Here is a 26735-nt window from a genome sequence, read left to right on the forward strand (position 1 = left end):
TCTTGGTTTAGGTTATAGGGAGGGAGAGGTAATTAATTGCTGTTATAATGATAGAAAAACAGAACTTGATATTGAAATCCTGTTGCTGGGCTATTTTATCATCTTACTGTACTAAATGTTAAGTGTAGGACTTGAGAGATATTTCACATCTTTTAATTATATCCATGATCATGAATGGAAGGAATTAAGTTTAGGAAGGGAAGAGATTGAAAATGAAAAAAGCCATAGGAAACTACTATACCTCTTTCTGGGATTATTTTTAAGGAAATCGTGGGTTTTTATGAGTAAATTTTAGAAATGCAAAACTGAGTCAGAAACTTCAGAGTTTCACTAGACTTATAAGCAAACTTTCTTAAAATAATTTTTGTTACTAATAGTATGTTACCAGGTTGTAAGATTATAATGTATAATTTTACATCACACCCACTACCAAAGTTCTGTATCCCTACCCTCCCATGTCCCAAAGAAAAACACCATAGTTCTCATAAGTCTTACAGTTTGCTTGCTTCTGTTTTGTTTTAAGTGTTGTGTTTTTTTTTGTACAATCATGTAAATCAGTTCTCTGGATTCCACATATGAGTGAAACCGTCTGGTGGTTGTCTTTCATCTCCTTACTTATTTTGCTAAGCATAATCATCTCCAGCTCTGTCCATTTTGTCCCAAAGGACACAATATCATCTTTTCTACTGCAGAGTAGTATTCCATGAATATATCTACCTCACAGCTTCTTTAGCCAGTCATCTGTTGATGGGCATTAGGCTGCTTCCACTCTTTGGCTATTGTGAATAATGCAGCTATGAACTTAAGGGTGCATATGTCCCTTCTAATTAATGTTTCAGTGTTCTCTGATAAATGGCTGAGAGTGGTATTGTATTGCTGGATTATAAGTTAACTCCATTTTTCTTTATTTAAAGACTGTCCACAAAGTCTTCCAGAGGGACTGTGCTGGTTTGTGACCCATCCACAGTGTAGCAGAGTTACTTTTCTTTTCAGTCTCTCCAACGCCTGTCTTTCTCTGGTTTGTTAATGGAAGTCATTCAGTCAGGTGTGAGATGGTATCTCAGTGTAGTTTTAATTTGCATTTCTCTAATGATTAGTGAAGTGGAGCATTTCTTCATGTGTCTGTGGGTCGTGTGTATCTCCACTTTAGAAAACTAGTTCTCTGGCCCTTTTTTATTGGGTTATTTTTACCTCTTTTGTAGATATGTTCCAATTCTGTATAGATATTTGATATCACTAGCTTGTCTGATGTGTGATGTGCAAATATCTTCTCCCATTTACTCAATTACCTGGTTATCCTTGTATAGTTGGCTGTTGATATGTAGAGACTTTTTAGTTTCATACAATCCCATTTATTTATTCGTTTTCGTTTTCCATGCCCAGAGGGTTGAGATTCCTAATACATCTTTGATGTGAAAGTCCTGCAAAGTTTCTCTGACATTTTCTTTTATAAATTTTAGAGTTTCTGTTCTACTATCTAGATCTTAATCCATTTTGACTTGACTGTGGTGTATAGTGTTAGGCGGCGGTCTAGTTTCACTTTTCTACATGTAGCTGTTCAGTTTTCCCAACGCCATCTGTTGACATGACCTTTTGTCCAAATTTTTGGACAAGTTGTTCCATTTGCTTGAAAAAATGCTATTGGAATTTTGATAGGGGTTACGTTGAAATTGTAGGTTGCTTTGAGTAGAATGACCATTTTAATAATGTTTATTCTTCCAACCCAGAACCAACGAATGTTCTTCCCCTTTTATGTGTCCTTCTCTATTTCTTTTAGCAATGTTTTAGGTAAATATTTTTATAAGATTCTGAGAGGCTTTCCCCCCTGATTATAATTCTTTGCAAAGTAATGTGATTCTTTTTGACTTAGATTAAATTTTGTGTTATGTGTGTGTAGGTATTTCCTGGTGTTCTGCCTGTTTATACCTGTTTCATAGTTAAAGATCAGTTTGCTCATTTCACAGCCACCTTTTAAAAATCTTTTTATTCATTACTGGTTAGAGACAGAGAAATTGAGAAGGGAGGAGGAAATAGGGAGAGAGACAGAAAGACACCTGCAGCACTGCTTCACCACTAGTCCTTGCACACTGTAATGTGTGCACTTAACAAGGAGCGCCACTGCCTGGCCCCTTCACAGTCACTTTTTACTTTTACTCTGTGTTTAGAATAGTGGACGTTTCTAAAAGACCCCAAGGGAGCAATTTATTTCAGTGTACTGATTGGTAGACCATCTTTATTTCTAAGGAATATTGACATTATCTGTGAAGGTTATGAATAGAGTTACATTATGGTTTCAAAACACTGTGGATCTTACTTTAGGAAATAGACTTGAGTAACAAAATCGGTTCCTTCTATGAGTATTGCCATCAGTTTAATTGAGTGTATGTAGGGAATTCCTGCACTATCGTACATGTGCTAATCTTCATAGTGAATGAACAAGCTCTGGCAAGTTTTATGCTGTTCTTTAATAAGCTCAGTTCTGCTTCAGCGTCTCTGCCTATGATTAGTTTGTGTGTCCTCCAAGGAAAGTTTCCGTGGGTTACTTTGTAAACAGGAATTTGGGGGAATGATTGAGAGACTATATTGTATTGATTATTTGGGGTGATTCATTTGGGGGTGATGTATTTTTAATACTATGTAAATTTATTGGCCAACTTTTCCATAGTTCTTGGGTAATAACATTTCTTTTGTACTAAAATGAACCTTGTTAAGCCTTAGTGTTTGGGGGATATATACTGTACTGATTATATGGATGAGTTTGATGTCACTGTCCATTGTCAGTCTCTGAAAGGCTGTTTGTTGTGGCCACTTCCTGCTTCCACTTTTAGCCCTGGTGATTATACATGTTTGATCTCAGCCCATATAATGGCATGCTAGTATTTCCTGTCAGCCACACTGCTGTTTCCTCAGCTGATGTATGCTTTTTATCTTCTGCATCACTGCACCTTGAACATCTGGTCTGCTGTGACTGCCTTTTGTAGCTATGCAGTCTAGCAAACAATTAATAGCCTGTTACCATTTGTTTTTGCTACTGCTGTCCCTCGGTCCCTGGACTTTGGTATGTGCTGTGCAGTTCCCATTTGTTATCGAAACATAGCCACTCATGAGACTTGTATTGAGCATGTTTATGTGTTACTTTTAGCAAGATAAAAGTGTAGGGGAGAAAAAGCCAGCTTTTCTCCTTTACCTCTTAGGTTCGGTGCGTAGGGCTCTGAAAAATTGAAAAAATCAACAAGAGAAGAGATATACCAATTTTATGTAATGATGATAATTTAATTTTTACATACACATGGAGGCCTTCATAGGAGAAAGGGCACAACAGAGCAGTTAGACTGAGGGACTTATACATCACTTCAACAAAGGGCAGTAAATCATGGGGAAGTACTGGATAAGCTGGGGGTGGGATTTGGACCTTCTAGGGGTGGGAAATTGTAAGAAGATAAGTATCTAGCAGGGATAGGAAGTAAGGGCTATTTAGTAAGGTCTGTTATGCAAACTCAAGTTGCTGAAGAAATATCCCTTCTGGGTTCTTTAGAGGCTGCACAAATAAATATCAGGCAGATTGATAAGAGGAAAAAGTAAAAAGAAACTTACTAACAGTATTTGCATATTTTCAGCATATATTGGATGACAGCAAAACTGAGTAATTCACCCATGTGACATCAGAGGCCATCTGTTTAGAAGACAACTAAAGAAGAGAATACTGAGAGGAAGGTTATCAGTGGAAAACAAAAGTACACAGATTAGGTCTTAGCAGTTATATTGAGGAAGACATCCTTACAGAGAGAAGTTTACATGTCAATACAATAATATAATAATGATAATAATAATAATGTTTACTGTTATTATTATCACCAAGATTTTGCTGGGGTTGGGTGCCTGCGCAGTGACTCTACCACTCCTGATAGCCTGCCTTTCTTTTTCTCTTTTCTTTTATCTATCTATTTATTTTGATAGAGAGATTGAGAGTGAAGAAGGAGTTAGGGAAAGAGAAAGAAAGACATCCGCAGCACTGGTTTACTATCTGTGAAATTTCCCCCTGCAAGTGGGAACTGGAGGCTTGAACCCAGGTCCTTGCACATGGTAACTTGTGCAGTCTGCCAGGTGTGTCACTACCCAATCTCTACGCGTTGTTATTCCTTTCAAAATCAACCTCTATTTTACCCTCAGCTCCTCCCATGAAGTTATTAACCTTTTGCCAAAGACATATTTGGGGTGGTAGATTTTTGCCTCCTACATTGTCTTCTTGTTGATGAGTCAACCAGGTAATTAAGAGTCAGTCATCTTCCTCTTCCTGGTAAAGAAGACAGACACCTTTACAAGGGAAATTTATATTTCCTTTACAAAGGGAAATTTATATCCTTCTTTTGGACAGAAAGGAGAAGGGCAAAGAGCTTTTCCTGCATCTGCTTCAGCTCAAATTAATCCTTATGCCACAATGGCTTGTTTTGAAGGTAGTTTATCCTTGCCTCCCTTAAAATACATAATGTCTTCCATGAAGAAACTAAGTGTCTGGTAGAGTGACAAAGGGGCAAATGTGACAGCAGTGGTGTACCCATCATAGCAGATCCATGGAGGAGAGGGCCTGACTCTTCCTGCACATGTCAGTGGAGGGAACAGTGAGCTCTGAGCACTGACAGGCAGAGCAAGAAAAGAGAACATGCCTTGTTTGGAATGCCATTGAATGTAATAAGTCATTTGCTCATAACTGGGAAAGCAGTTTCTTAGGGCTACGTCATGAATGTTAGGTTAAACTGATTTGACAAGTCTCCATTGCCCATGATAAAGTTGGAGAAACAAGAGAAAACAGGTGGATAAGAGTAAATAGACTCTGATCACAATTTTGAATCAGGTGGTACATCGGTGACCTTTTGTACTTATCTTTTCACCACTTTCTCATCCCTCTTTCTGCTAGACATGGTCAAATATCCCTGCTGAGGCCCTGCCCACTGCTCCTTTCTTTCTTCCTTCCTCACCCCACCCCTTATTTGCCTTCAGGGTTATTGCTGAAGCTTGGTGCCATCATTACAAATCCTCTGCTCTTGGCAACCATCTTTTTTTTTTTCTTATTTAATTTTATTTGACAGGACAGAGAGAAATTGAGAGAGGAGGGGAATTAGGTGGAGAGAAAGACGCCTGCAGACCTGCTTCTCTGCTCTTGAAACATTCCCACATGGGGCTGGGGAGCAAGGGCTCAAACTTAGGTCCTTATGCATGGTGATATGTGTGCTTAACCGGGTATGTTACCACCTGACACCACCCACTGCTGCTCCTTTCTTCAAAATCCTATTTTGGTTCATCCTATCCCAGTCCAACTGTATAGCAGTTATTTAGAGAGAAATACTAGGGAGAAAGCAAATATAATAAACACATTATGTTGAGTCAAAAAGAATCTTTGTACCTCTCAAATACAGTTTATTATCTGCTTAAAAGAGACATACTAAAACGTAGAGTTCATGGCTGAGAAAACAGCTTACCTGGCAGAAAATGGACCTTCCATGCTTGATGCTCCTGGTTAGTTCCCTGGCACTACGTGTACCACAGCAGTGCTCTAACTTCTTTGTCTCATGTGTATTTCTATATATCACATGATATAAGTAAAATAAATCTTTATAAAATAAAACATGCAAATCTCTAATTGGTGAAATTAAGGAAACAGCATAATGGTTATGAAAAAGTCTTTAATGCGTGAGACTCTGAGTTCCCAGATTCAACCCCCAGCATCATCATAAGCCAGAGCTGAGCATTGCTCTGATTTCTTTGTGTGTATCTTTCTCTGTGTATCTCTCTTTTCTTTTCTTTCTTTCTTTCTTTTTTTTGCCTCCAAGGTTATTGCCGGGGCTCAGTGGTGCATGCAGTATGAATCCACTGCTCCTGAATGCTTTTTTTTTTCCTTTTGTTGCTCTTCTTGTTGTATCATTGTTGTGATTATTATTATTGTTGTTTTGATGTCATTGTTGTTGGACAGGACAGAGAGAAATGGAGAGAGAAGGGAGGGGAAGACGGAGAGAGAAAGAAAGACACCTGTAAACTTGTTTCACCACTTGTGAAGTGACTCCCCTACAGGTGGAGAGCCAGAGGCTCGAACCAGGATCCTTACTCTGGTCCCTGCACTTGGTGCCATGTGTGTTTAACCAGCTGCACTACCCCCCTGACCCCCTCTGTGTATCTCTCTTAACACAAACTAGTGCAGCCAGGAAAGTTAGCTCTAGGAGAGGAGGCCACATTTTTTTTTGTCTCCAGGGTTATTGCTGGGGCTCAGTGCCTACACCATGCATCCACTGCTCCTGGAGGCCATTATTTTTCCCTTTTTGTTGCCCTTGTTGTTGTAGCCTTGTTGTGGTTATTATTGTTGTTGTTGATGTTGTTCATTGTTGGATAGGACAGAGAGAAATGGAGAGAGAAGGGGAAGACGGGGAGAGAAAGACAGACACCTGCAGACCTGCTTTACTGCCTGTGAAGTGACTCCCCTGCAGGTGGGGAGCTGGGGGCTCGAACCGGGATCCTTACACCGCTCCTTGCCATTTGCGCTATGCGCGCTTAACCTGCTGCGGTACCGCCCGACCCCCATGAGGCCACATATTAGAGGGAGGAGTGAGCTCTGACACAAGTCCTGCCCTGCTCTGCACATCTACCTCACTTGCCGGCACACCCTGGCTGTGCGGTTCTGGACTTCCATATTTCAGATCCTTTTTCAAGAGAAAAAATTCATACTTGTTCATATAGAAATGCTCTATTTATAGACCCGAAAGTCGTATTCCTTTGACACTGTTTGTGTGTATGTATGTTGTAGGGTCAAACATAAACTTGTTAAATGTTTTTTTTTTCCCCCTGACTGTGTTTTACATTTCCTCTGACTTGTGAAAAAGCAACCAGAGATTAAGTCTATTTCCTCATTGTAATAGTGGAACTAATCTCAGGGGCTTGCTGTAAAAAATCATTCACATTTATTAAATAGTTTCTTGTCCTGGGTGAAAAAGTTATAGAAATATATATATAAAAATATTTATTTTATTTATTTATTCCCTTTTGTTGCCCTTGTTGTTTTATTGTTGTAGTTATTATTGTTGTTGTCGTTGTTGGATAGGACAGAGAGAAATGGAGAGAGGAGGGGAAGACAGAGAGGAGGAGAGAAAGACAGACACCTGCAGACCTGCTTCATTCACCGCCTGTGAAGCAACTCCCCTGCAGGTGGGGAGCCGGGGTTCGAACCGGGATCCTTATGCCAGTCCTTGTGCTTTAATGAAGAGTGAAAATTTAAATATCTTTCAGTTTTATTTTATGATTTTTTTTTTAAAGATGACTAACCTTCAGTGTCATACCCAGTCACGACCAACAGGCTTTTCTTTGTTTAACTTCATGTTACTGGGGAAAATGATGGTTTATAAGACAGCTGTTGCCACACAAGTACAGTTTCTTATCTCCCCATGGTAAGTTTCCTCACACCACTCCTACCACCAACTAAAGCGGTCCTCCACCATTGTGCACTGTGCTTCCCCTCCCCATATCCTCTTAGCTCCTAACTCCTCCTTGTCTAAGTTTCACCCTGTGTTTTCCCTTTCTTTGTCTCTTCGGTTCCACTTGTTAGTGAAGTCAGCCAGTATTCATCCTTCACTTAGTGCTCATACCACTTAATATGATTCCTTCCTGGTGTGTGCTTGTTTTGAATATTTCCTCATTTTTAGAACTGCTGAAATGTTATACCATTTCTTTTTTCTCTGCTGCTGCCAAATTTTCTGAGACACAGGATTTAGTTTAGGGATATTCCTTAAAATTCTTTTATAAAATAGCAACTCATCTAAGTCACTGTTACCATAGATACAAGAATTGTCTTACTGAAGAAGTATCTTCAACACCACTGTAAATTCAAATGTTAGAGGCAAAGGTTGTGTTTGGCTTTTGTGTTCTTAAGATATATACATATACATATACATATCTTTATTGGGGGATTAATGCTTCACAGTTAACAGTAAATACAGTAGTTTGTACATGCGTAACATTTCTCATTTTTCAACACAACAATACAACCCCCACTAGGGCCTCTGCCATCCTGTTCCAGGACCTGAACTACTCCCTCCCACCCACCCACCCACCCCAGAGTTTTTTACTTTGGTGCAATACACCAACTCCAGTTGAGGTTCTGCTTAGTGGTTTTTCATCTTGTTTTTCAACTTCTGCCTGTGAGTGAGATCATCCCATATTCATCCTTCTGTTTCTGACTTATTTACTTAACATGATTTGTTCTAGCTCCATCCAAGATGGGCTGAAAATGGTGAAATCACCATTTATACTCTGAAAATGTCCAATAGTTCTAATTTGTTCTTAAGTTTTCTTTGGCAGCAAAGTCAAACAGTAGAAATTGGGGGGGGGGGGATTTTTTTTTTGCCACTGGCATTATAAAGTGTGCCTGTGCTGCTCCACCACCCCTAGCAGCCATTTCATTTCTTACCCACTCCCCTCATAAAGTGAGAGAAGGAGGGGAGAGGAAGATACACCTGCAGCATTGCCACCCCACTCCTGAAGGTTTCCCCTGCAGAGGGATTATGTTTTCCTTATATTTTTGGAGTATTCATACTTGTTGGTTATGTAATTGCAAATATTTTCTGCAGTTCAGTAAGATACTGATGGTGGTGTCTCTGTGCAAAAAGCAGTGACCATGTTTATTAATCACCATTTGGTAACTCATGAAGAAGACACGTCATCTAATATAGAACTGAGCTGCTTTATATAGACAACTCTTTTTACTTTGGGTTATATATTTAGCATTTATCTTGAAAAGAAGGATCACTAAACAAATTGAATTTTTGTAGGTTTCAATATATGCTATCAGATTGCTTTCTAAGACTATTTTTTGTTCATTTAACGTACAGGAGAATGAACTTAGGAACGCAGAGCTTTGGGCATTTTGTTATTCATTTGCTTACTTCATATGATTTGCCAATAAATTGATTTTACTGATCACCAATATTTTTTCCAGAACTGGGCCTCATGCACATAACCACTCCCAAGCCACCTTTTCCATTCACAGAGAGTAAGGGACCCTGCAGCACTAGAGATCCCTCTGGTGCCTTAATACTTCCCATGTGGTACCAGGGCTCGAACCTGGGCCAAGTATATGGCAAGGCACAAACCCTATGCTGTGAACTGTCTTAAGCCTAGTCACCAGTTAACTTTAATAGCATATCATCTGTTACAAACCTCTTTACTCATTTGTTTCTAATATATCCTTTATCATACTGGTTGAATCTAATAATTCATTCTAATGATCTAGCTTTTGTTGTTGTATAATGTTAACATTATTGAAGTAGGGAGCTGGAGGTAGTTCACTGGAAGTGGCACATGTCTCACCCAGGTTCAAGGCCTGGCACCATGTGGGAATTCCAGTATAGCACGAAAGCTCCAGTGCTGTCGTGTCTCTCCCAGACTCTGCATGAAAATGTTGACCAGGATTCAGGAGTGCTGAGAGCATACATGCACGAGACACCCCCCTCTACCCTTATCCTCTGCCACTGCAGACATAATAATCAGTAGTTGTTTATGAAGGGCTTGATTGTCTGTAGGGGAGGGGATAGGTTCCCTCCCATAAATATACATCTTTTCTTTAACAGAGAGAGAGAGAGAGAGAGAGAGAGAAAGTTTACCTGGGAGGTTGTCTGCTTTGTCATGCACATGATTTAGGTTTGAGCCCGGGCCCACCACACTCAGAGAAACTTTTGGACTGTGGAATCTTTCCATCCCTCCCTCTGTGTCTCTGTCTATCTGAATAAGTCACCCGAAGGCCTGAAACCACAGTGATGACAAAAAACAATAGTGATAATAGTTATGTTATTAGAATAACTAGAGAGGCTAGGAGGCCTAGCACACCTGGTAGAACACACAAGTTTTATCTTTGAGGACCTGAGTTCAAGCCTCTAGGCCCCACTACTTGAGGACCTGGGTTCAAGCCTCTAGGCCCCATGAAGTAAAAACTTCATGATTGGTGGGGCAGTTTTGTTCCTCTCTCTTTCTCTCATACCCTGTATAAAAAAATGGTCACTTGGAACAGTGGAGCTATACAGGCATTGAGCTCCAGCAATAAACCTGGTAACAACAAAATAACAAAAATTACTAGGAAAAAAGTTAGATAGCTTTTCATGTCTTCATCATTTTTGAAAATGAAATAATTTTATCTTTCTCACCAGAGTTTGATACTTAACAACTTCATCTTTTATCCTGGTGTCTATAATACACATAACTTAAAATCAGATTAGTGTTTTATTTATTTATTTATTTTTTGGTGAGGCAGTTAGATTCTTTATTGATCAGGGAGCCCAGGCTTTTAAAGGTCGGACCCCCAGATTAGTCTTTTAAATATGTTAGTATAAAAAGCTGATTAATTTAGAACTAAACATTAATGGATATTCAAAACCTAAAAAAAGATTTTTTAAAAACGCCCTAGTATATTATTTTGTCATGGTTATGTGGAGAGAGAGAAAAATTCTCATCAGTCTCTTAGGAAAATACACATTTATTTTTTTATATGATGCATGGGCTTCTTGAAGAACTGAAAATTAAAAAGGCAGTTAAAGTTTTAGGTGTTTTGTGCAATGTTGAATGCAGATGGAACTCTCGTGGAAAGATGTGGGACAAAGAATAGAAAGCAGGTGTGATAAACAGAGGGAAATTAGCGTGTGTGTGTGTGTGTGTGTGTGTGTGTGTGTGTGTGTGTGTGTGTGTGCGCGCGCGTGCGTGCTTGCGCGTGCGGGCCTGTGCCTGCACACACGCACGCATTTTTCTCAGGGTCCTTCTGTCTTTGGAGAGGATGCTTCTCTGCTCCATGAGAAAAATCTCGGGTCTCTAAGGGTAGGGAGTTGGAAGGGAAGACTAAAAAGATCTTTCTGCCTTTCCAGTTTTCTCAGAATCCATAGGTTTAAAACATTCACTATTCCTAAGTTTGTATAGGAGCAATATGTCCCAAATATGTCTCTATCATTGATCATAATATTTTTACATCTCTCTTATATTTGTTGGCATAGCTATTTCTCTCTCGTGTAGCACTTTGGGTATGTGTATTTCATTTGCCTGAGTTTTGTCTGTTCTTTTAAGATGCAAATGTAATTTTACTTTACATGAATGAATGATTTAAGATTTAGGACTAAAGGGGACTAGAGCCCACCCTCCTGCTGTATTGAAGCCACTAGCCCTTTCCAGAGGGACTGGCCAGGGGTTCTACAGAGTTGTCCAGGAGGGAATCCTTGTTTTTAATTATTCATTTGGTTGCTGTCAGAGTTTTTCCTTCTTAAAATGATTCATGGGTATTGTAAGGAGAGTTGAGGAGAGGATGCTTTTGTTACTTCCATGAATTGTACCAGCTTCCTGATTTTATATATTTTTCCCATTATATAAATGTTTATCCGAAGTAAAAATTGTGACTTGATAATGCATATATGGTTCACTTAAAGCAGTGTTTCTCCAAGTCTGGTTCTGGGATCAGCATCATCAGCATCATCAGCATCATCTGCAACTGGGTTAAAGGACAAATTGTCTAGCTATACCTAGTCCTGAATCAGAAACTGAACACAGGGCCTAGCACTCACTCTATTATGGGCCTACTGTGTCCATAACCTTTTCACTAACTGATTTCTATTTCTTTCCCTAGATTTCATTTATATGATTACAAAGAGACGGATAGCCGGGAGTCAGGCAGTAGCACAGACGGTTAAGCACAGTTGGTGCAAAACGCAAAGACTGGTGTAAGGATCCCGGTTTGAGCCCCCGGCTCCCCACCTGCAGGGGAGTCACTTCAGAGCAGTGAAGCAGGTCTGCAGGTGTCTGTCTTTCTCTTCCCCTCTGTCTTTCCCTCCTCTCTCCATTTCTCTGTCTTCCCCTCCTCTCTCCACTTCTCTCTGTCCTACCCAACAACAACATTAATAACTACAATAATAAAACAACAAAGGCAACAAAAGGAAGTAAATAAACATTAAAAAATAAAAAGAGAGAGACAGACAGCCTTGGAGTTCTTAAAGGATTCCTATAGTTTTTAAAAGGATTCCTATAGCAATCTAAAACCCCCTTCCTAAATAACTATGAATTATTTCCCAAGGACAGTTTAGGGAAAGTGTCCACTGTGACTTAAAATTTCTAGGAAACTGAGCTATTGCCTAAATAATTATAATTATAATAAATAATTATAACAGGTAGCTTCTGACTGGAATTTTTTTTAATTTTTAATTTTAATTTAAAAAATTAATTTTAATTAATTTTAATTTTAATTCTTAAATTTAAATTTAATTTATTTTAATTTATTTTATTTTTTTATTTATTCATTTATTTTTTCTTTTTTTAAAAATGTATGTCATGTTGTTCCAACGAATGGGACAACATGACATACATCTGGTATTTTATACAGCATTTTATAACAGAGTGCATTCACAGAAGTATTTTTTGTGAACATTTTACACAATAGCTCTTTCAAAAGGAGTTGAATTCAGTTCTCCTGATTTTCATTCTTAGATACACTTCTCAAATTTTTCTTCTATTCTGCATGTCTTCTCATCATGTCACAGAAATTTAAGGGAAAAGGTGTTTGAGTACAGTCAACATACATGCCTTGTAGATTACATTTCATGTCAACACTCTTGTTAATGTATATAGGAATGGGAACCTGATGAAGCAAATAAAAAGACATATCTGCGCATCCTTTAAGAAAGGCATAAAAGTCTTGTTTTGGGTTAGCCTAAACAAAAATATTTAGGCTTAAATAAAGCGTTAAGGGGTGGTTAACAAATACATACTTTTGGCAACTTTAAGGAAAACATGGCTCTCAATACCTGTAGCTAAAGATTCTTCTAGATTCCATAATCCAGACCATGACCATTAATGTGTAGCTCAGCTTCTATTTGGTTTAGATGTACTTGAATTAGCCTAGCTAATTTTTACTATTTTCCACAGAAAATGTATTTTTTAAATTATGTATCAGACAACTCAAAAGGAGTTGAAACATTCCTTTAAACTCTGACTTACGTTCTCCATGTAGTTATTTGCTGTGATTCCCCTTCCAGGAAGTATAGCATTCTGGAGGCTACTGGAACTCACCCCAAGTCACCATACCTGTCACCTTGGCCCAGTAAGTTTAAACAAGTTAATTAAATTACTCAAGCCATCTGACACTGTGGTCATTATCCATTCATCTTAAACTCTTTAATTTGAATCATCCCATAAGGAATAAAATGTTGAGGAAAATGAATGTCATAGATAGATATCTTCATTTGATCTAATATAAAAAAATATTTTCTTTATTTTTTTTAATGAGAGAGAGAGAGATATACAGAAATAAAGACTCAAAAGGATCAGAGCTCAGCTCTGGCTTATAGTGGTGCTGGGGACTGAACCTGGGACCTCAGCCTCAGGCATGAACATCTTTTGCACAGTCATTATGCTTTCTCCCCAACTTTTCTAATCTAATTTTCATTAAATGTCACTGTCTAATTCAAAAGGTGTTGAATTCCTTACTGGTGATCTGGTTTTCATGTAATTGTATTAAAAAAAAAAAAAAGAGTTAGGGTGTCCTATTCCTGCCCCAATAAAAAAGTAAATAAAAAAAGAATTATAGCACGTAAGTACTGGAAATTACATAATCAGTGTTTTTCCATCATCCTAACCTCACCTTTTTCCCCCTGCCATTTAATTTATGGACAGTTTGAGATGGGGAGGGTGGTGACTGGTTTGCTCAGAGACCCACAGCTACCTGATGTTCTTTAGGCTGCTGTCCCCTTTCCATAAAAGATAATATAGAGTTGAACATTTCTGTTGTTTCAGCAAACTTGTACACATAGTGTTTCTGCAGCATCCAGATGGTTCATACTCTACATAGAGGTCATCTCTTCAGGGTAACTGAGAGAAATTTAAAGCATGTCCTAGAAGCTAGATTCTGTTCCAGATACTAGAATGATGTTTGTTTCCTGTACCATGGGTTTAGGAAACAGTTGTTTCAGTAGTAGTTCTGAAATACTGAACTTTACAAAGGCTTCATAGGAGTTGCCATGAATTCTTTGTTGTCTAAAAGATTTATCTATTCTGACTGTCTGAAAAACTTGCCATTATTCTGAACTACTATACTTTAGGTAAGGATTATGCTTTCATAGTTATATGTTAAAGTGCCATTTATTTTCAGTAAATTTAAGAGCGGTGTGTGTGTGTGTGAGAGAGAGAGAGAGAGAGAGAAAGAAAGATTTGAAAGAAAGGTGAATGAGAGTTCTGTCAAAGTATATTTAACTTTCTTTTTAAGCTGTATAAAAGTTAAATATGGGGGATGGGCAGTAGCACAGCGGGTTAAGCGCATGTGGCGCAAAGTGCAAGGACTGGTGTAAAGATTCGGGTTTGAGCCCCTGGCTCCCCACCTGCAGGGGAGTTCACTACACAAGCAGTGAAGCAGGTCTTTCTCTCCCCCTGTCTTCCCCTCCTCTCTCCATTTCTCTCTGTCCTATCCAACAACAATGACATCAATAACAATAATAATAACCACAACAACAATAAAACAACAAAAAAATAGCCTCCAGGAGCAGTGGATTCGTGGTGCAGGCACCGAGCCCCATTAATAACCCTGTTGGCAAAAAGTGATAGTAATAAGTTAAATATGCACAGGACAGTTTTCCCCAGCGATTTTGAGGAATATGGGCTCTGGATAGTTTCAAATACTCATAGACATAATGTATGGCATAAAAATATGTCTGTCTTGGAAAGTAATTATTGATAAAGAAATTTTTTTAGAAAAATTGTGGAAACAAGTTGATACTATAAAAATGCATGTATAAAAATTGTGGAAAATACTAAAGATACATTTTTGGGTAAGTATGGCACAATTTGTATTTATTTTTTAATATGGGAGCATAAAATTTTAGAGACTTTAAAAATGGTCAAGGATGTCTTATTTTGAAAACTGATAGAAGTAGAATGTAACTGTTCAGTAGTAAATGCAGAGTAGATGGGTTTTTAATAAAATGGTATTGTCATTGCTGTATTGTCATTGTCCTCAGTTCATAGATAAACTTTTTCTGAAATATATATATATTACTAAATTTAAGTATGTATATATATTTTAGGAACATAAAAGTGCCTCTAGAAAAATACCAATACTTAAGGGGAGGTTGAACTTGTTTCTAATAGGCATATGCTTTGGAATAGGAAGAGAGTCCTTCTCTGCGGAGGAATTAGGTCATTTACATATTAGTTGTGGGAGGAGAAAATGCAAGAGCCACTCTGAAAATATTTTGGTTGGTTGTTTCTAAACTAAAACTTCCAGTTATATTCAGCAATTTGCATTCCTAAGCATATGACTTGGAGAAGTCTGGCTTATTTTCAAGTGACTGCAAGCACACTGATGTTCACATCAGCTTTTTCACAATGGTCAAGGTGGGAACAAGTATTCACTGAATGACTAGTTAGACAAACTATGGTGCATCTATACTATAAAACTCTACTCAGCAATAAAAAGGAAAAAGTTATCAGAAGTGTGCAGCAGGTTAGGTGATCTTCAGGGGAAAAATACTGAATGCAAAAAGCCTATCTCAAAGGATTTATACTGCATCGTTCCACTTATGTACCATTTGTAAAATAACCTAACTGTACATTTGGAGAACAGATTAGTGATGTGGTGGGAGTGGTGGGAGATGTGTTTATAAGAAAGTAACTTCCTCTCATAGTCTTGTGATGTTACAGTTGAATATCTTAGATTGTGGCAATCACACAAGAGTGTGATTAGAATGCAGAGACCTAGGGAGTCGGGTGGTAGCGCAGTGAGTTAAGTGCACGTGGCACAAAGCGCAAGGACCAGCATAAGGATCCCTGTTTGAGCCCCCGGCTTCCCACCTGCAAGGGAGTCGATTCACAGGTAGTGAAGCAGGTCTGCAGGTGTCTGTCTTTCTCTCCTCCTCTCTGTCTTCCCCTCCTCTCTATATTTCTCTCTGTCCTATCCAACAACGACGACATCAATAACAACAGCAATAATAACTACAACAATAAAACAAGGGCAACAAAAGGGATTAAATAAATATTTTTTTAAAAGAATGCAGAGACCTCATACACATTTACATAAGTATGTCTGTGACTGACAAAATCTGAATAAACTGTAGATAGTGCTGGTGTCAGGAGTTAATAACATTGTACCATGATCATCTTAGACCTTAGCACGGGGCAGGGGTGGGGGAAGCTCAGGACAGTTGTACAGGACTGCTCTGTACATATCTTGACCAGAGCTTTGCTCACCTCTGGCTTATGGTGATGTGAGGGATTGAACCTGGGACTTCAAAGCCTCAGGGATGAAAGTGTTTATCATAATCATTATGCTATCTCCCTCAGCCTGTATATCTTTTGACAGAATCCTAAGGACATAGTTGCAATAAGTCTTTCATTAGTGGTACAAAAAAGCAAAGCAAAATAAAACTGAAAATTGCAATTTCGTATCTTTAAATCATTAGGGAGCTGGGTGATGGCAAGCCCCTAGATTGTACATGTAGGGAAAGCTTCACAAGTGGCGAAGCAGTACTACAGGTGTCTTTTTTGTTGTTGCTGTGCTGGTTTTTTTTTAATGCAACATTGGGGAATGACTTATTGCCTCATGAATGCATGATACCACCACTGAGTACCCTCCACAGTTCAACTATTTTAGACAGAGAAAGAGAGGGAGAGAGAAAAAGAATTAAAGGAGGGACACCAGAGTATCATCCCACTTCACCCCTGTTGTGCCAAGACTGCAGTGCAGGCCCTCAAATGTGGTAAGGCACGTATTTGACCAGGTGAGCCATCTCTAGCCACTGTTTGTGCTTTTTATGATTGAAAAAATTTTTTGTTTGTTTTCTGTAAAGCACATGCATTGTTCATGCATTAAAAGAAAACCTACTGAATAAGTTCAAACAATTAGAAATATAAAAAATTAGGGGCCAGGTGGTGGTGCACCTGGTTGATCACACATGTTACAACACGCAAGGACCCAGGTTCGAGCCCCCAGTCCCCACCTGCAGGAGGAAAGCTTTGCGAGTAGCGAAGTAGTGCTGCAGGTGTCTCTCTGTCTCTCTCCCTCTCTATCACTCTCTTGATTTCTGGCTGTCTCTATCCAATTAATAAAGATGATAAAAAAGAAATATAAAAAAATAGCAGGTTTAATTTCTTGTTAAACTCAATCTGGCTTGGTCTTTCAGTGGTGATAATAGTGTTATCAGTTAAGAGTTCATTGAAGACCATTTGGAATGATACTTAGCTTACAGAGGAACCACAATTCTCCCTTGGTCATATCACACATTACATGTTTTAGTATCCAAATTATACTCTAACTCATAAATTACTTGAAGTGCAGATATTTAAATTGCAGTCTCTAAGTTGCAGGGATAGCGTAATGGTTATGCAAGGAGACTTCCATGCCTGAGACTCTGAAATCCCAATACTCCACACCACTGGAAACCTGAGTCAAGCATGCTCTGATTAAAAAAAAAACAAAGGGAAAGTACAGCCTTTGTCTTGAATGAAAAATACTCTCCATTTTTTAATATTTTGTAGGTGTTTTTCTCAATTGTATTTAACTAAATTTTGTTTCTTGACATTTTGAGGTTAGATGCTCATTTACTTTTTTAGTATGGAGGCTTATCTTGGTTTTCTTCACATTATCCATTTCCTTTCTGTAGTGTAAGGGCCATTTCAGTCATTAACACCTCACTCTGTGTTGGTTTACTTATTGGCTCAGTTGGAAGGTTTGGTTATGGAACAGGTTGGCACTGTTCCTAAAATGAACTTGATGGATTCTTTTTAAATATTTCATTTATCTTGTGTCACCCTTAATGTCCCATTAAAACATAAATGATCATACCATTTTCACTGGTAATGGAATTTTTGTTGTTCTGAGCAATTACCCATTTGACATTGATAGCGGTAGCAAAAGTGGGATTTACAGTCAGATAAAACTTGAATAATGATCTGAAGTTTAAAAATAAGGAGACACAGGCCTGGATTGATAATGGAATTAAAGGCTCACTGCTGATTCTTTATAGAAAAACTACTGCTTTTTTTTTTTCCTTTTTAAACTTAAGGCTATTTTTTTTCTGAAGTTCCTTTATATATCTTTATATTTGCCTGGCAAGTATATTCTCTCATATAATAAATGACATCTTAAATGTGAAAAAAGATCAGTTTTTCTTTGTAGGATGTGCTCTCTATATTTTTGATGCATTTCAGGTGCTATTAAGTCTGTAGATTTGAAATATTCCTTCAGATGTTCTTCCATCATTTTACCACTTTCAAACATGGATGTTTGCTTCCTTTTAAAAGATTGTTTTAGGGAGTCGGGCAGTAGCGCAGTGGGTTGATTGCACGTGGCACAAAGCGCAAGGACTGGCTTAAGGATCCTGGTTTGAGCCCCCAGCTCCCCACCTGCAGGGGAGCCGCTTCACAGGTGGTGAAGTAGGTCTGTAAGTGTCTGTCTTTCTCTCCCCTCTGTCTTCCCCTCCTCTCTCTCTCCATTCTCTCTGTCCTATCCAACAACAACGACATCAATAACAATAATAACTACAACAAGGGCAACAAAAGGGAATAAATATTTTTTTAAGTTTAAAAAAAATGTGGTTTTAATGAGAGCGAGAGAAAGATCAGAGCACTGCTCAGCTCTGGTTTATGGTGGTGAACCTGGTCTATTATGGGGAGGGGGGAAGAGGCAGCATAAGGATTACGAAAAGAGACTCTTATGCCTGAGGCTCTGAGTTCCCAGGTTCAATCCCCCACATCACCATAAGCTGGAGCTGATCAGTGCTCTGGTAAAAAGAAAAAAAAGAGTCGGGTGGTAGTGCAGCGGGTTAAGTGTACCTGGTGCGAAGCACAAGGACCAGCATACGGATCCTGGTTCAAGCCCCTGACTCCCCACCTGCAGGGGAGTCGCTTCACAATCGGTGAAGCAGGTCTGCAGGTGTCTTATCTTTCTCTCCCCCTCTCTGTCTTCCCCTCCTTTCTCCATTTCTCTGTCCTATCCAACAATGACTTACATCAATAACTATAACAATAAAAAAAAACAAGGGCAACAAAAAAAGGAATAAATATTCTTTAAAAAAGTATTGTGCTAGAGGTGTACTATCTTCCCAGACCTTAGCATTTATGTACTTTTAAAGAAATGTTTTTTTTTTTAAAAATTATCTTTAATATAGTGGATAGAGACAGCCAAAAATGGGGCCGGGTGCTAGGGAGAGAGACACATGCAGACCTGCGCCACCACTTGTAAAGCTTCCCCCTTGCAGATAGGGACTGGGGCTCAAGCCTGGATCCTGCGCATTGTGACATGTGCACTCAACCAGGTGCACCACCACCTGGCCCCGTACTTACTTTTTATAAAAGAAGATATAGTTAGAGATCAAAGAACTATTCAGCTCTGTTATAGGTAGTGCTGGGGGTTGAATCTATAACCTCTGGGACCTCCGATGAAGTTATGTGCTCACACAGGCTGAGCTACCTCCCTGGCCTGTCCCCAACAGTGGTGGTTTCTTGTTAAGTGAGCATGATAACCACTACACAATGGAAACCTGCTTTAAAAAAAAAAAAAAAAAAAAAAGCCTCCCCAGAGCCCCACCCCACTAGGGAAAGAGAGAGACAGGCTGGGAGTATGGATTGAATTGCCAATGCTCATGTTCAGCTGTTCAGCGGGGAAGCAATTACAGAAGCCAGACCTGCCACCTTCTACACCCCATAGAGATCATTGGTCCATGCTCCCAAGGGATAAAGATTAGGGAAGCTTCCAGTGGAGGGGACGAGATACAGACTCTGATGGTGGGAACTGTATGAATTGTACCCCTCTTATCCCACAGTCTTGTCAGTCATTGTTAAATTAATAATAATAATGATAATGATACAAGTTGAAAACTAAGAAAACACAAAGCAGAACTTGGACTGGGTTTGGTATATTGCACCAAAGTAAGACTCTGGGGAGATGGTTCAGGTCCTGGAACTTGATGGCAGAGGAGGACCTGGAGGGGGTTGAATTGTTATGTAAAGAGGAATTCTGTATGCGATACCAAGGAAGTCAGAGCTAAAAGCAAATTTAGAAATTACTTTTACTTATGTACAAGTTGACTAATGGTATAATGATCTTAATTTCATTTTTATATTGTCCATGCTTGCTTTGAGGAAAACTTAAGCCCCTAGAAAGTGTTTATAGGATGGGAAATTGGAGTTATTTACTGATGAGGAACATACTGAAGCTGTAAAACTGACTATATACAGAATTTATCTAGCAATACCAACTCAGGATTATTGCTCATTTTTAGTTATTAAATTCTTTCAACATTATTTCACTTGTTTTTTAAAATAATTAGGCTGTATTTCTTTTTTTATATTTATTTTCCCTTTTGTTGCCCTTGTTTTTTATTGTTGTTGTAGTTATTATTGTTGTTGTTACTGATGTAAGTCGTTGTTGGGTAGGACAGAGAGAAATGGAGGGAGGAGGGGAAGACAGGGGACAGAAAGATAGACATTTGCAGACCTGCTTCACTGCTTGTGAAGTGACTCCTCTGCAGGTGGGGAGCCGGGGGCTCAACCCGGGATCCCTAGGCCGGTCCTTGCGCTTTGTGCCATGTGCGCTTAACCCGCTGTGCTACTGCCCGACTCCCTGTATTTCTTTTTTATTATTTATCAGAGCAGTACTCAACATTGGCTTACAGTGGTGTGGGGGATTGAACCTGGGACTTCAGAGTTTCAGACATGAAAGTCTTTTGCATAACCATTATACTACTCCTTTGCTCCCATATTTTCTTTTTCCCCCTTTTTTTCTTTTTGCCTCCAGGGGCTCTGTGGTGGCATTATGAATCCACTGCTCCTGGTGGCCTTTTTTTTTTTTTTTCTCATCTTATTTGCTAGGACGGGGAAATTGAGAGGAGGGAGGGAACTAGAGTACAGAGGGAAAGAAAGAGAAAACCTTTTTCACCACTCATGAAGCATTCCTGCTTCTTCTTCTTCTAGCGTTTGCCCTTCTTCCGTAGCCAGTCAACAGCGTCAGGTTGAGCCTGATGTAAAGTTTCGAGACCTCCTTTGAATCTGGAGAGGTGGCAGTCGTTGACTATGTGGGTCATAGTCTGTCTGTAGCCGCAGGGGCAGTTCGGGTCGTCTCTGGCTCCCCAGCGATGGAACATAGCGGCGCACCGGCCATCGCCTGTTCGATAGCGATTGAGGAGGGCCCAATCATAACGTGCTAGGTCAAAGCCAGGTTGACGCTTGCAGGGGTCTGTGATGAGGTGTTTGTTCTTTACCTCAGCTGACTGCCAGCTCTGTTTCCAAGAGTCTGGAACAGAGAAGTTCAGTGTAGGCGTAGGAGACCAGATTGGGTGATGAGACGTCAAGCGTTGGACAGGGTGGGCGAAGATATCCGCGTATATTGGCAGGTCCGGTCGAGCGTAGACGTGGGAAATGAACTTAGATGATGCCGCATCCGGACGAATATCTGGCGGGGCGATGTTGCTAAGAACTGGCAGCCATGGAACCGGGGTGGAACGGATGGTTCCAGAAATTATCCTCATGGAGGAATATAATTTGGAATCGACCAAGTGGACATGGGGGCTACGGAACCATACTGGGGCACAGTATTCTGCAGTGGAATAGCATAATGCCAGAGATGATGATCGTAGTGTGGAAGCGCTCGCGCCCCATGAGGAGCTGGCCAGTCTTGCAGTGATGGGATTCCTCGCGCCCACCTTTGCTGCAGTTTTTATGAGATGTTCGTGAAATGACAGAGTGCGATCGAGAGTAACGCCAAGATAGACTGGCTGGGCTTCATGCCGGATTCTCGTATCGCCAAGCTGCACATTAAGCTCACGCGAGGCCGAGGCATGGTGTAGATGGAAAACAGATGATACCGTTTTTGCAGTGCTAGGGATTAGTCGCCATTTTTTACAGTAATCAGATATCAGAGACATGTCTTTCGTGAGTGTTTCCTCAAGGATGTCGAACTTTGATGCCTGAGTTGCACAGCAGATGTCATCGGGGAACAGGAGCTCAAACCCAGGTCCAGGGTCTTTGTGCTTGGTACTGTGTGCACTTAACCCGGTACACCACTGCCTGGCCCTCTATTTCTGTCATTCAAGTTTCTGAAGAGTAACACAAGGCTCAGAAAGCTAATTGACTGTAAGCCTGGTGGCATGGTTAATAAATAGAAAAGCCAAAATGAGACACTTTTTTCAATATGCCACAGTGATTACAAACTTGGTCTTTAACAAATTGAGCTGGGTGAGTACCTGTGGTTGCAGCTCTCCAAGAGCACCTTTACCTGTCACTGCTGACTTTATGACTTGCTACTGACCTGCCATTACTAATCGCTGTGAGTGAGGAATGGGAAATGTAGCGGGCAGGCTGTTCTAAGCAAAAAGAATAGCGCGTGCAAAGGCCTGGAACTTCCAGTGCGCCCAAGGAACAGGAAGGCAAAAGGGGAGGGGTTAGGGGTACCCCTTGTGTTGCAGTAGGGACACCAGCCCGGCTTTGGCAAGCACATAAGACACAGCTTAGAGGGTAAATATATGTAGGTGATTAATCCCATTTCCCATCTCAGTCCCTTTTCCCCTGATTTAAATTATTCCATTTCTTTAGCTGAACTAGATGCAGAGCACACCAAGAAGGTGCTGGAAATGGAGCATACCCAGCAAATGAAGCTGAAGGAGCGACAAAAGTTTTTTGAAGAAGCCTTCCAGCAAGACATGGAACAGTACCTTTCCACAGGTTACCTGCAGATAGCGGAGAGACGAGGCAAGTTGGGGAGAGGGCTGCTGGTATCACAGGACTATGGCGATGGGCGTTCTGCCAGATTTCTCCAGTCCTCAGATGGTGGGGAGAGCAGATCAGCTCTCAGGTGTTGCTTCATAGAGGCTACTAATCCCATGATAGAGGCCCAGCCCTCGTCTAACCCTAATTGCCTCCCTACCTCCAAATACCATTCCGTTGAGGAGAGCTTTCTCAGTCCTTACCACACACCCTGGTAAACTCGACCTGCACGTTAGAGCGTAATGACACACTGCACCAAGAGCATGAGTGAGGGGGGATTCAGCCCGGAATAGTCCACAGTGGACCTAGGGCCTGGCATGAAGAGAGGTAGTCCTTGGATGAGGTAATAGAATCAACAGTAAAGAAAGATGGAACATAACAAAATGCACATATATTAGAATTCACACTGTCTCCCAAGATAGTTTAATATATCTCAAAATACAGTTGTCAGACAGGATTTGGACTTTGTATGATTATCTCCCCATGCCGGTGTTTTTATTTAGAACTTGGAAATACATTATGATCTGGTTTAATTTTACTCCCCCCACCCCTTTCTCCCTGGATCTTGTGCATGTGTGATTTCACCAATCAGGGCCGACTTTGTCTTTCCCCGGGGGGGGGGGGGGGGGGGGAAGATAGGACAGCACCGGAGTTCCCCTGCGCCACCATAGCACCCCCGTGTAGTACACGCATGACAAGGCAGGCACCCTACCTCATAAGCTACATCTACAGCTTCTAGTTTTAATTGACTTACTACCTCTAGGATTACCACTGGTGATTTCTACCTGCATAATGATTCCACCATTCTCAGAAACTCGTTTTCACTTTTATCTTTGATAGTGGGCAAGGGATAGAACGGGAGACAAAAAGGAGAGACATCTGCTCCACTGCTTAGTAAGCCTCTCCTCTGCAGGTGGGGCCTGGGACTTGAACCTGGGCCCTCTTGCATAGTAGGTGATAAGTGTCACCACCTGGCTGTGCCACCCACCACCTGACCCTTGGTTTTTAATTAGGAAGTATTTCAAAGTGTATCTAGAGAACTGAAAATAATGTCGTACCCACTATTTCCAGGTTTAACATACTGATAGTTTACCATATTTGCATTATTTAGAAACTATTTGGAAATATCCCAGACATACAAAAAGATAGAACAACATTCACACATTGACCACCCAGCTCAGGAAATAAAATATCACCCACCCACACAATTGGAGGCCCCCTGCGGCCTTTTCTCATCTCATCCACCAGTTTTACAGGTAACTGTCCTGATTGAATTGCCAAATTCCCTTAGTTTCTTTTTTTTTTTAATGTTTTTATTTATTATTGGATAGAGACAGAAGAATTGAGAGAGGAGAAGGAGACAGAGAGAGGCACCTACAGCCCTGCTCCACTGCTTGTGAAGCTTTTTCCCTGCAGGTGGGGAGCAGGGGCTTGAACCTGCAGCCTTGCACATTGCAATGTGTACACTTAACCAGGTGCTCCACCACCTGACCCCTTCCCTTGGTTTCTTATACCGTCACTTCACACTTACATGTTCCTAAAAGTCGTAAGGACAGTTTTAATATATACTGAAAGTGTTGTTCTCCATTTTTATATTTGACTCTTAAATCCAACTGATTTTTGTGTATGCTGTGAGATTAACTTCACCACCCCATCCCCCATAGCAGTAACATTTTCTCAGTACCAGCATTCTTCTGTCAGTATTAATGTATCTCTGTCATTTCTAGGTTTTTTTTGTTCCACTCTTGTTTGTCTGGTCTTTGAGCTAAATTGCATTATAGTTCTGTACTAAGTAGTGGTTCCTCAAAGCAATTCTGATCCCCTGGAGACATTTGACCATGCCTGGAGACAAGTCTGTTTTTAAGGATGTGCTACTTGCATGTAAAGGACAGAGGCCAGAACTGCTGCTGAGCATGTGGCAATACACAGGATGGCTCTCCAGCAGAGAACTAGTTGGTCCAGTGTGCTGACAGTATCGATTCAGGTGGACACACTGTTTTATGGAAAATCCCTGAGTCGTTTGTTTTTATTGTCATCAGGGTTATCACTGGGGTTCCCTTCCAGCATTACAAGTCTACTGCTCCTGGTGGCCTTTTTTGTCTGTCTTATTTGACAAGACGGGATGAAATTGAGAAGGGAGGGGAGATAGTGAGAAAGACCTGCCTCACCACTGGTGAGGTGTCCCCCGCTGCATATGGTGAGATGTGTGCTTAACCACTTGTGCCACCACCTGGCTCCCCCTCCCCAAGTTCTTTAATTTCATTGTTTCATTTTTTAATTCAGAGTTGGCTATAGTTGACTTTTTGCCCTTCTGTATGAATGTTAACATCAGGTTTTGAAGTTCTACCAGAAACCTTGTCCAAACTGATTGAAATTTCCTTGGTTCTACACTGAAGGGAGAACTGACATCAAAATGGCATTATTTTTCCCTGTACATGGTGATTTTTCTTTGTATTACCATTTTTCCTATTAAGTAATGGGTAGAACTTGCCCCTGAGACTGATTGTTAAGGACCAGTGGTTTCTCTACAGGGAGAGCTGCTGCCTTCTCCTCCCCCCCAAAATAATTACACTGGTTTCCTACTTCTTATTAAACTTCTTATAAAAAAAAAAGTTCACTGTGGAACTTGTTCAGCTTGGATTTCATTTTAAATCATATTAGCATACTGTCCCCAGTAATCTTTTCAGTCTTTACAATAGAGGTTACGTTTGCTTTTGTGTCTTTTCTTTCTTTTCTTGATAAATCTTGCACAAAATACTTTCTCCAAAGAGCCTTTTAGTCTTATTGTTCCTCCTGTATCTTTTATTTCTTCTTTCAGTCTTGGATATTATCTGGGCTTTAGTGGGTATTGTTTGGTTTGGTCTACAATTTGAATGTAACAACTTTTCAGCTTTTATTAGGCATTCAAACTAGTGGATTGTTCACTAGGGTACAATTATATGAACTTTGATAATAGATTCTAGACATTTAACTTTTCCCACTAAGACTTCTTAATTTGACTTGTGAACTGTATAGCTGTGCTCTTAAACGTTAAATAGCCTGTGAAGGTTTTTCTACTTTTTATATAAGGTAACTTCATTGTGACTTATGAATGGGATTTTGATTATTTAAATTCTAGATGTAGTTTATGGTGTTAGGAAGTTTTTTACATTTCCTAGGTACTTGGGAACAAGGTTTATAATATTAAGTATGGTGTAATGTGTTCATTTCATCAAATTTGGTTGGTTATGCATTTCCTATTACCAATTTTTTATTTGCTTAATTAACAATTATTGAAGAGCTGTAGTAACCCCATCCTCCATGACTATGGATTTGTTATTTTACCTTGTTATTCTGTCACATTTTTATGTACATGTTTATATGGAATTTTTAAAATTATCTTCCTGGCAAATTGAATCTTTTAAAAAAAGTTCCCAGACCTGAAACTCCAGGACACTGCACTGGTCTTCTTGATGGGTCATGTGGAAAGCTGTTCTATGACACTGCCATGGTCAAATTCATCTGGACCTTACCTTGCTTTGGATGCTGCCACCGCAGTAGCATCTGAATTACAGTAACACTATCACCCTCCCCAGTTAAAAAGATACTGCCTACTTTGCCATTTATTTCAGTGCTGGGCTTCTTCAGTACTTCTCATCATCATATTCTCACATTCCTCCCCATTGCAAATGATCTTCACTGCTTCACCTTTCATCATGGCCTTTCTCCCCTCATCATTCAGTCCTTTCATTCTCCACATTATTCAGAAATTTACAAGTCATTTTACCTAACCTATTTTCCCGTCGTTCTGGGATTCACAAACATTTTCCTTAGTCGTAACTTTGGTGAGTAGGTTCATCGTAATGTGATTTCTGACATGATCTTATATTTGGTCATAAATGGTATTGATAATTTTAAATTTTTTCACTAGTGCTGGGGATTAAACCTGGAATCTCTAGAACTTTAAGCATGCAGCAGCCCTACTGATAAATAATTCATACATT

At 39.9% G+C, this 26735-nt stretch overlaps 1 protein-coding gene across 1 annotated transcript in view; it reads left to right on the forward strand.

Moving 5' to 3' along the window:
- Nucleotides 1–26735, forward strand: part of DTNBP1 (dystrobrevin binding protein 1) — a 112668-nt gene that overhangs the window by 83393 nt on the left and 2540 nt on the right. The window contains exon 8 of the mRNA XM_007539268.3: nt 22582–22737. Coding sequence (XP_007539330.2) covers nt 22582–22737 — 156 coding nt within the window. The remainder of the gene's footprint in view (nt 1–22581; nt 22738–26735) is intronic.

This window comes from Erinaceus europaeus, chromosome 4 (genome assembly GCF_950295315.1).
Source record: "Erinaceus europaeus chromosome 4, mEriEur2.1, whole genome shotgun sequence".
Lineage (NCBI taxonomy): Eukaryota > Metazoa > Chordata > Mammalia > Eulipotyphla > Erinaceidae > Erinaceus > Erinaceus europaeus.